Source organism: Montipora capricornis, chromosome 3 (assembly GCF_036669925.1).
Source record: "Montipora capricornis isolate CH-2021 chromosome 3, ASM3666992v2, whole genome shotgun sequence".
NCBI classification, from domain to species: domain Eukaryota; kingdom Metazoa; phylum Cnidaria; class Anthozoa; order Scleractinia; family Acroporidae; genus Montipora; species Montipora capricornis.
The window spans coordinates 42,638,429-42,648,703 of NC_090885.1; the positions used below are offsets into that span (position 1 = coordinate 42,638,429).

The following is a 10,275-nucleotide window of genomic DNA, read 5'->3' on the forward strand; positions in this document are numbered from 1 at the left end:
TATAGAAAAAGAACGAGAGAAGATGGACCACTACCAGGATTTAAAAGTTGAAATACAAAAGATGTGGAAATGTAAAAGTGTATCTGTTGTTCCAATTGTAATTGGGGCACTTGAGGCAGAGACCAAAAACTTAATGATGTGGGTTACTAATAATTACCATTAACGGACTGCAAGACATATCAACAGTTGCTACCAACAAAGCTTTACCTGACAAAGAAAGTCAAAACGCTGAACACCCATGACTACAACTGTCGAATGTGTGGAAAAGAGCGAGAGAGTGTCGCACATGCCCTCGCTGGATGTGGTTCGTAATTAGTGCAATCAAAGTACGTGCAGAGACATAATAATGTTCTCAGAATCTTGTTCTTTGAGATTCTTCCCAACTTCGAGTTAGTACCCAGGGAAGATTACGCATGGTACAAGCCAATCAAGCCAAAACCAGTCTATGAGGATGATCCTGCAAGTGAGAGCCTTGCGGAGTGTCTCTTTTTTGCCGAAAAGACAGAAGTGCGAGCAAACCGTATTGATGTGAGAATCATTGACAAGAAAGAAGAGAAAGTTATTCTAATAGAGATGAGCTGCCCGTGGATCGATAATCGTGTAGTTAAAGCAGAAGAGAAAACAAGAAAGTACGGACCACTGCGATTGGAATTAAAGAGGCAGTATCCAGGTTATAAAATCACACAGCATAACATTATCATTGACGTATTGGGCGGGTATTCGGAAGAAGTAAGGGAGTCCGTACAAAGTCTCGTCGGCGAGAGAAGTAAAATAGTATTATGAAAGATGCAGAAAGCCATGCTGACAATACCCTAAACATTGCAAGAAGTATGAAGATACTAGATCATGGACAATGAACAACGAACAATTAGCACGGAACTGAACTGATATACAGTTACACTTAATATATTGTTGAAACAGTTTTTAATCTATTCCTATTTTGTTTATAGTTATATAGTTTCATTTTATTGTACTTAGTCACTTAGGGACACTTTTCACATTTTATATAAAATCTACCAAAAATTTTAAAACAACAAATACTAGACTTTAGACATTACTCATCAGGGATAGAAATTAGAATTAATATTTTAAGGAATAAAGCAAGGATTATGTAGCTTTTATAAACTACATTTTTAGGATTTTAGGTTTTATAATTTTCCATTATTTTAATCTAGATAGATTTAATTTCTCACGCCCAATCACTGTAATTACCTTAGGCGTTTATGCATATCTACTGCCATCATAATAATAATAATAATAATAATAATAATAATAATAATAATAATAGTAATAATAACAACTTGAGAAATTAGAGAACTTAAAAAGATGTATAGTATGCTGCCTTTACAGAAACCTTTTTCACAAGGAACAGCAAGACTAAAACTGTAAAAACGAATGATGAAAAAGATAAAATCCAATGTTTCGGAGTAGTCATGACTCCATTATCAAGGAAACATAATATAGGATAATGCAAGTTACAATATTTAAAGCGATTTTTGGCGCGGAGAATTAAACAAAGATGTGAAGATTATAAAAATACTTTCGCACGAATGGAGTCTATATGGCTTTAATGCTCTTTTGAAAAGCACTTCGTGCACAAAACAGTCAAATTTGTTTCTGCATTTCTTAAGAAATTCGAAACGTTTTAGCAGGTCTTGAGGCATCTCCCCGTGCACATTCTTGTAGTCTTTGGCAATGGCGTAGGATTGTTGTTTATGCCTTTTTACACAATTATGTAAATGTTGGCATATATAACCTACATAACCCACATCAACCAGGTCACATTGAAAACCATAAAGAACACACTGCTGATTTACAATTGGTGGCTTATTTTCTTTCACATTTAGCTCTTGCTCAATTTTCCGGTTCACAAACACAATCTGAATAAACTATATACTATTATTATTAAAGCAGCTATCAACCCCCTTAAATAGGATTGCAAACACCTAGACCTTCCCTCAAGCTCTGTCTGACGTATCTCAACACATTTTTTTAATGTTTCGTATCATCGTATCGGTTTCTGTATTCATACACTTATCCATTCCACATAGTATGAGAACAAATTAAAGAACTGTACTATGCACTTACCGATATAATATATACTCGAACTCGGACCCTCCAAGCCCCAGTTGTTCGAAAGGTGAATAGTCGGGATAAATTACTGTCCACTGGATAACTCAACTGGACACGCTAGCATTTATCCACTGGGTAGTGGATAGCGTTATCCACCTTGCGAACAAATGTGTCCAGATCTATAGTCCTGTGTCTTCACCACTACACTACAACGACGAACATGCTCAACACATCAGACTTCTTATCATTATTTATTTTCCTCTAACAAGTCAATTGATATCCACGTATAACAACCAAAAATGATCCTAACCTGACCCTAATTTTTTTCCCTAGGCTTAATTTAGGCTCCAAGAAAGTTTCTTCCATTCATCTGAGTACATATTCAACCTACAGTAGGTAAAATGAAGATCACCAATTTAACCGGGTAAAAGCGGATTCAACCTGAAAACGAATGTTACCGGCAACAGAGACACTTAAAATGCTCTACCGAGATATAAAGCAGTTCAGTTGGGAGCAGCTCAATTTGTTGGGCTCATTTTCCCGGCATTGCATCGGCATCGCAGAGGTCATAGGTTCGAGTCCCATTGAAGCCTATGGCATTCAAAAGAACACCCAACAGACGCAGAAGTTGCTCAATTGAAACCAATCTCAATTACTTCATTGATGTTAAAAGTGGGAAATATGGTCAAACTATGACTGGCACATGATCGGCGTGTTCAGCTTCTAATAAACGCTATGTGTGGGGTAACGACCGAGTCCTTGCGCAGGACATCTTGCACGGGTCGACTTCCTTCGATTGGTGATCAAAAAAGAAAATGATGAAAGAATGAATGAACAAACAAGCTCAAGTAACGTTTCAAGTCACGTAAGCCTCCTCCAGTCGATCCTTGTAACCTTGTCTGTGACACTCCAGCTAAAATATGACGATGAGGTGCCATTTAAACTAATCATAATTATAAAGGCCTGATCTGCGCTGTAGAGCCAAACATCATACAAGACATCATACAAGACATCATACAAGACAATAATTTGAATTTTTAGGAAACGGACGACATATGTACTTCTTTCGCAAAAAGTACGATTCGGTTTTGCGCGTATATTTTATCCACGGTCGCAGTTTTTAAACCCAGTAACGTTCGGTTTTTAGTTACGATTACGTGATAACTCCTATATTTGTTTTCTTCCTATATATTATCAATTCGATATCAATGTGAAAAGTTGCTACAAATGCCGCCAAAAGACCCAGAATTGGGCTATGATTGAAACAATCATTTTAATGTATTTTTTTTAACAACACCGCTTTTCTTAAAATCACTCCGTTAATCACACTTCTGCATCTTCCTTCCTCATTCGATGGCTGACCTGCGGAATGTATGTGGTAATTGCCATATCAACATTTGGACTAATCCCAATAAACAAAGCCTTTAACTACGCGCCTTGCCTTCAATAACCCAAGTAAATAAAATCTCGTACTTGAGTTCTTGATTCGGCTAACGACTGAAATAAATCTTCCGCTTAGAAACTTGTGTTTCCATGCGATTTCTCCACTTCTCAGTAGCATTTAATAAGAGTTTGCTAAAGAGTGACAAGCCTGTGACAAAATTAAGTCTGAATTTGCGCTTCAAGTTACGAAATTTGCTAAACACACCTGTAATGATCTGTTAGGAAATTTCCGCCGGGAAACGGTTGCATTAAAATTCCCCCTCGGACCTTTGTCGTAAATTTGAGTTAACCTCTGGATATCGGTGTATTATTAGAAAGCTCAAGACATGACAAATTTGTCCCAGTTCGGAGGAATATCCGATCTTTTTCCGCATAACCCATCCGTATAGAAAGAGCCGGTAATTTGAGTGGTATAGGAAAATTTGAGTGGTAATTTGAGCGGTGATTTGAGTGGTATAAGAAAAAATGAAAATATTCTTTCTAAGAATATAGCATGACAGGAGAGGTCCTTGAAAGGGGACGACGACAAAAAAAACATGAAAATATCTTTAATTGAAAATATGATGCTGAGCAATACACAAGGCTTCCTTTCAGGAGGGTATATAAGCAGTATCATCCAGATACGACGCCAACCAATTCAGATTAACCCTCAACAAAGAGTTACACGGATAGCAAGACGCAGGAGATTTGCAAAGTACGGTAAGTAGCAATTATTCATATTACGAACGTAAAAAAAACCATCCTTATATTAGTGAGATAACAGTACATAGGAAAAATACCTAAGTAATCCTTAAAATATTTTACTGTTCCGAACGCGAACACTTCATGAAAGAAGATGACAAGCTAAAAGTGAAGATACTGATTCCGACAACTACGATGAAGATGATGATGATTGTCATTGTCATTATCATCATCATAACGATCAATATTATTATTTTGATAAACATGATCAGGATGATGTGTAAACATGATGGGTGTCGTGATAGTTAAAATTGCTGATTTTCTTGCTTTTCCTTCTTCAGACAAAAATCAAAATGGCAGCAGACAATTGCAAGGTGTTGATCGCTGTCATATTCCTTACAGCAGCGGGTTCATTGGCTCTTGGTGCCTCAGTTGGAGGACCAAAGGGTACGCTTGAAGTTCTTATATATCATGTGATTCCCCAAAAAGTCAGCAATGCCACCCAACAGGTGTGAATTTATCTTAGTCAAAGATAAAATTAATCATCAACAAAAATTAGACAGCAATTTGTCTTCCCGCAATAATAACAAGACGAGGCGAAATTATGTAACGCCAGTCACTGAGTTAGTAGGTTAATATAGATTACTCAGTAAATTTCCTGAAAAAATAGTCGGTAATACCAAAGAGATCCGAAATTTGAAAAAAGCCCTTATCGCCGGAGTTAATTTTTTTTTTTCAAAGTAATCAGCTTGAGTGGATTTTACTGAGTTCATCTCGATTCGCGAGACTCGTTTTTATGACCCGATTACTCTCAATGCTCTACTGAAGAATTGTCACGGGAGAATTTCCTTATTCAACAATCATATCTGGTAGTAAATGAAAAGTTTCATTGTAGCCACAAGAGCAAAGTAGCACTTAAAAAAAAAGAAAATTCTGCGAAAGCTTCGCCAATGGGGTCAGGTTTAGGTACGGCTGTATTGCCGCTACGAAGACAGACAAAACGTAGACATTGTGAGCGCGCAGGAATGGTGTACAGTTATTATTAGTATTTTTTTAATGAGTGATTAATCAACAGTGTTTTAAACCATGCTTTGCAGATAAAAACCATGTACCAGTTGATAAACTCAAGCAGTTTCATCCAGGTTGCGATTGTGATGTTGCCAAACTTGACTATGCAAAGCTGCTCCTCGAATCAGGTATGTAAAGACGAATGTGTTTTTCTGAGACTCCTAGAAATGCCATTTCATAAAGCACTAATTCACCGCACGGGAATTCCCCATTGATTAAAGCTTTTCCCTATTTAAAAAAACCTTGCGCGAGTTTTTAACTTTTATCGATGGGCCACGTCAAGGGGAACAGGTTACGCCCTCGTTGACTTTCACACATCGAACCTTCGAGGTACAGAAAAAGATCGTCATGCTTATCTCAAATTTTAGTTAGCAAATTGAAAGTGATTTATGGCCAGTGCTTGATTGAATTTGTCGATTTTTTTTTATCAACAGAAATTGGAAGACAACCTAGCTATTGCGTACAAGAAGCTATTTGAATTTAAAAGTCCGCTGTACATGACATTTTCTTATGAGCAAAACCAAACCGGATCTCAACACGCGCTGCTGACTCAGGTTCTGAAAGACACAAGTTACTATATCAATGGTTCAACGTTTACCCTGCAGCGTATGGTAAGACACAATTTTTAAGAGTCGGTTGTTAATGAAAAAGGTCTTTCATATCAAAGTTGGCATTCATCAAATTCAGTCATTTCAAGCCCGTCACCGTTATTAGTAAAACCGTGCGGATTTATTGAAACAAAATCAAGTTGTCCTGGGATTTATTATTTAAAACAGGTCGTCCAATAACTTGACGAAAAACGAAAGAATATAGCGCACAAGACCAAATAACATTTGCAAAGATCTTTGGGGGTGATCTAAAATGGAATATTGCGGCATGTTTAATTAATTATTGCATAATTTAAAATTTCAGATGAGGAAGAGACATTTTGCTGTCCCTACTGTGCAGACTGAAAGGTCTGAAGCTGACCTGGATAAATTCTGCCGTGAATATCTTCAAGCTCTTGTCGACAATAATTTAGCGGTAGGTTTTTTACTGTACATGGTTCTGCATATTTGGCAAAGTTGAGAAGAGAAAAATCCATAACAACAGATTTTAAAAGTGCATAATAGAGGTCACGTGTCTCTTTTACCAAGAAAACACTTCTTCAATAGCATTCAAGTCCGTCACCGACAAAATCCAAAAATCGTTTTCATTGGCAAACAAAAGGATAATTTAGTGGCCGTTGCCTGATTTTTTCCCTTTGGCTTGGGATGGGTGGCAATAGAGAGAAATAACTGAGACGGGTTGGAAATGTTACAATGAACTTAATAGACCTTATTCATAAATGGCGGTCACATTTATAATTCTTTTGTCCACGTGCAAATTAGCCTACCAGGCCTCATTTTAGAGCAAAAATTCTTTTCAATTCACTGTATGGTATCGAGGCTTGGTAGGCTAATTTGCACTTCGACAAAAGAATTATAAATTGACCGCCATTTATGAATAAGGTCTATAAACCGCGTTTCTTCTCTCTGCAGAGTCTTGTTGTCACCAACGATGCCGTGAAGATTTTTCGAAACTATCTCATTCTCTACACATTTCAATCTGTCAACGAGCAAGTGGCTCACTGTATTTCTCTTCTTTGACGAGGCACGAACGGTCAACTTGAAAGCAGATCGAAGATGGATTATTTATTAGTAATATTTATTTGAACTAAAACATTACGTAACGAGAAATTCTATTTTATGAGCCTCCTCAAGTTTATGATCATAATTTTATTATTGTCATTATTCTTTTTAGTATTTCGTTTTAAGAAGCGTTAAGCTCCCTTTAGTAATGGGCCGATATGCAATGTTCATATCAAATGTTACTGATTCGAATCAGTATATGCAGTAGTCTGTGTCAGATGTTAAATACTTATACGAAACCATGTAAACGTGTTGTTGTTAAATTAACAATAAAACGTTGGGAAATCTTTCGGATGTGCGCCTGTTTCTTGATTTTTGACCCTTACTCAGTCTCATCGAAGTGAGACCTTAACCAATCACGCCCATTTATTTATTTATTTATTTGTAGTTCTCTATGTCCGCCTCGTTTTTTAATGTAACCATCCTTTTTTTTCACGGTATTTTAAGTTCAAGTTTACTTGCAAATAATAAAATCAAAGGTGATATGGGTAAGTCCACATTCCACAAATTAATTAATACGTAATGCTATCAAACGAATTTTTGAGCTCACTTGCTATGGCACTAAAGTACATTTCAATGGTATTAAAACTAAGACTGTCGGATATTTTCAGTCCCCCTGGAAAGCTACTCTGTCGGGTTCTCGATTAAAGAGGCATTTAACACGTTCATAAATCAAGAATATATGAAATGTCACATAATTACTGTAAGAAATTTTGGACGCTGACTTTTGTCAAATTCAAATTGAGGATGACCGAATATTTTCGGTTGAAACGTCTTCATTAAGTATTAGTGAACGTCGTTTGACGTTCAAAAAATTCAGCATAGTTCGTTTTAAATGTCACATATTTGAATTTTGAAATGAACATGAAATGAAAGTTAGAAAGATCGTAGCAGTTAAATGCGCAGGCTTGCTTGCAACTGCCTAAGTTGCATATCACGTTCAGACGCTTGACGTCCTTCAAAATCCTCAAAATAGTTTTCTATCAGTTTCCAACTAAGAATAATTGAAAAGTAGATCAAGTTCTCGCATTACATAACATAATATGAGATAGTTTCAACGAGGGGCTTACGAGTAAAAAAAGAATTTGTAAGGGAATGTAAGGGAATCTAAGCTAACATTAATTTAATTTTGTTTTCTCGGTGGGTTATGCATTTGCACTCTCGTGAGTCAAAATGTGAGTGCTTACAAGGGTATGGTGTCGTTTTTTCTACAAGTAAAATTGAAAGCGCCGTGGAAACATATAAATACGAAAACAACTATTTAGTACTGAGAGTGTATTAGAACTGCACGAGAACCCTTGCCTTCATACACAAGGAACGCAACTAGGACAACACCGAAAGGAAAGCTTGAAAACATCTATTACGTTTAAGCTTGAAAATTTCAGGCTGCTTTTGGCGATGATCGTCTCTAAAAAGTGATTTAATGTTTTTGCGTTGCGAACCGATCGTTCGTAATCAGTTTTTCTTCGATTTGAAAAATAAAGCAAACCTTAATTAAATCAGTTCAACAGAAGGACTACAAGAAATGGTTATATTCAAACGAAACGACTCCACTGAAACAGCGCGGAAAGAAATGTAAATACAAGACGCCTATAAAGGCGTATCCGTGGGATGCACAAAGAGTTAACACAAATTGTCCAGTTACAGTGAACTACCTCCACGGGTAAAGTTCGAAAAATGGGGAGAGATTACCAGAAAGATATAGCTATAATTTAACTAGAAGTTATTTGTTGTAAAAACAGAAAGAGGTTATTTCTTATTAGTAATGCTACTAAATTATCCAGTGTAAACAACGAGGCCCTATTAGGGGTTTATCAGGAATACAGGAGATTTAGGTCAAAAAAACTTATAGGGATATGGGATATTTGGGGGGAGGGGGAGGGGGGGATTAACGGATGCAGGATATTTAAAAAACCGAAATGGTGTTATAGTGATACAAACCACAGAAATTAACGGGATAAAGGTCAGGATATTTAGAGATACGGGATACTTAAATTCCTCCCCCCACTAATGGGGCCTCAACAATCAGCACGGCAATACTATCACAATTCGGGCGTTATCCAAGACGAGGATATGTCTCTTGAACACCATGTTGCTGCTATTTGTAAATCCTGCTTTTTTCATCGAAGGAACATTTGCAAAATCAGGAAACATATCAGCGTTAAGGCCTGTGAGACACTTATCCATGCATTCATTTCTTCTAAATTAGATTTTTGCAACTCGCTTCTTTATGGCCTGTCTAAATTTTCAGTGCAAAAGCTACAACTGGTACACTGTACCAGAACGCTGCAGCCAGAGTCCTCACCTTTTCTCACAAATCCAAATATATTACTCGAATTCTGCGTAGCCTACAGAATTTGGCTACCCATTGGGCAAAGAATTCAATATAAGATTTTACTTCTTACCTTCAAAATCCTCAATAACTAACCGTCTTATTTGTCTGACTCACTCAATCAAATCTTTTGGACCTTCAAGGACTCTAAGGTCGTCTGGCCTCCATCATCTGTCTAAGCTCTGTTATAATCTTAACTCTTATGGAAAGAGAGCTTTCTTTTGCGCAGCCCCTGAGCTGTCGAATTCACCCCCTCATAACATCCGATCACGTCACTCTATATCTATATTCAAAGGCTTACTTAAGACCTGGCTTTTCAAACAAGCATACCTGGACTAGTTATTGCCATTGAGTTGGTGCACGATTTTATGATATGTGAAATAAGATTACAAAACCTGTGTTATCTCATGGGTTTATTCCATTGTTTATGCGTTTATTGTTTTATTTTTTGTCTTTGTCTATTAATCATGATATTTTTATTAATTATTTGACTATACCCCTTTTTATAAATACATTATTTGTAAATATTTACTTTTATTCTTATGTACATAATTTTATAATCTAGTTTTTAATTTATTGTCATTGTAAAGCGGTGTTCAATCTTGGAATTATCGCTATATAAAATAGTATTATTATTATTATTATTATTATTATTTTATTATTATTATTATTATTTACTTTTACTAAAGCTTTTTGAGGAGAAATTTATTTGGAATACTGACTGGAGATAGGCCGCTTCATTCGCTTGCTTTGGTTTGTCTATAAAACAAAAAAGAGTGTATGTCTTTTTATTTGGTTGTTTATGGTTTTTAACCAATATTCTTTTCACGTTTTTGATTCCTGTACTGGGAGGAATGGATTTATTTTTTGTTGTCAAATGTTATTGACTTGACCTATCACATACCATTAAGTTTGATGTTAGGCTAATTGTCTACTTAACAATTATTCCACGAGAGCGCGTTGGATATGAGAGAGACCACTGAGTATTGTCCCCGCAGAAGACTAGAT

At 36.3% G+C, this 10,275-nt stretch overlaps 1 protein-coding gene across 1 annotated transcript; it reads left to right on the forward strand.

Annotated features, from left to right (window-relative positions):
• Positions 1 to 4,169: 4,169 nt before the first annotated feature.
• On the forward strand, positions 4,170 to 6,982 carry LOC138041389 (uncharacterized). The gene is made up of 6 exons (XM_068887160.1): positions 4,170 to 4,215; positions 4,539 to 4,706; positions 5,295 to 5,393; positions 5,700 to 5,876; positions 6,178 to 6,288; positions 6,786 to 6,982. Exons 2-6 carry the CDS (start codon positions 4,551 to 4,553, stop codon positions 6,891 to 6,893), a joined length of 651 nt encoding a protein of 216 aa, XP_068743261.1. The 5' UTR covers positions 4,170 to 4,215; positions 4,539 to 4,550; the 3' UTR covers positions 6,894 to 6,982.
• The last annotated feature ends 3,293 nt before the right edge of the window (positions 6,983 to 10,275 follow it).

Bases quoted from the DNA above. Each gene is read 5' to 3' on its own strand.
- LOC138041389 (XM_068887160.1), top strand. From the start codon at position 4,551: ATGGCAGCAGACAATTGCAAGGTGTTGATCGCTGTCATATTCCTTACA. The intron at 5,877-6,177 runs GTAAGACACAAT...TTAAAATTTCAG, and splicing joins CGTTTACCCTGCAGCGTATG to ATGAGGAAGAGACATTTTGC. The intron at 6,289-6,785 runs GTAGGTTTTTTA...TTCTCTCTGCAG, and splicing joins TTGTCGACAATAATTTAGCG to AGTCTTGTTGTCACCAACGA.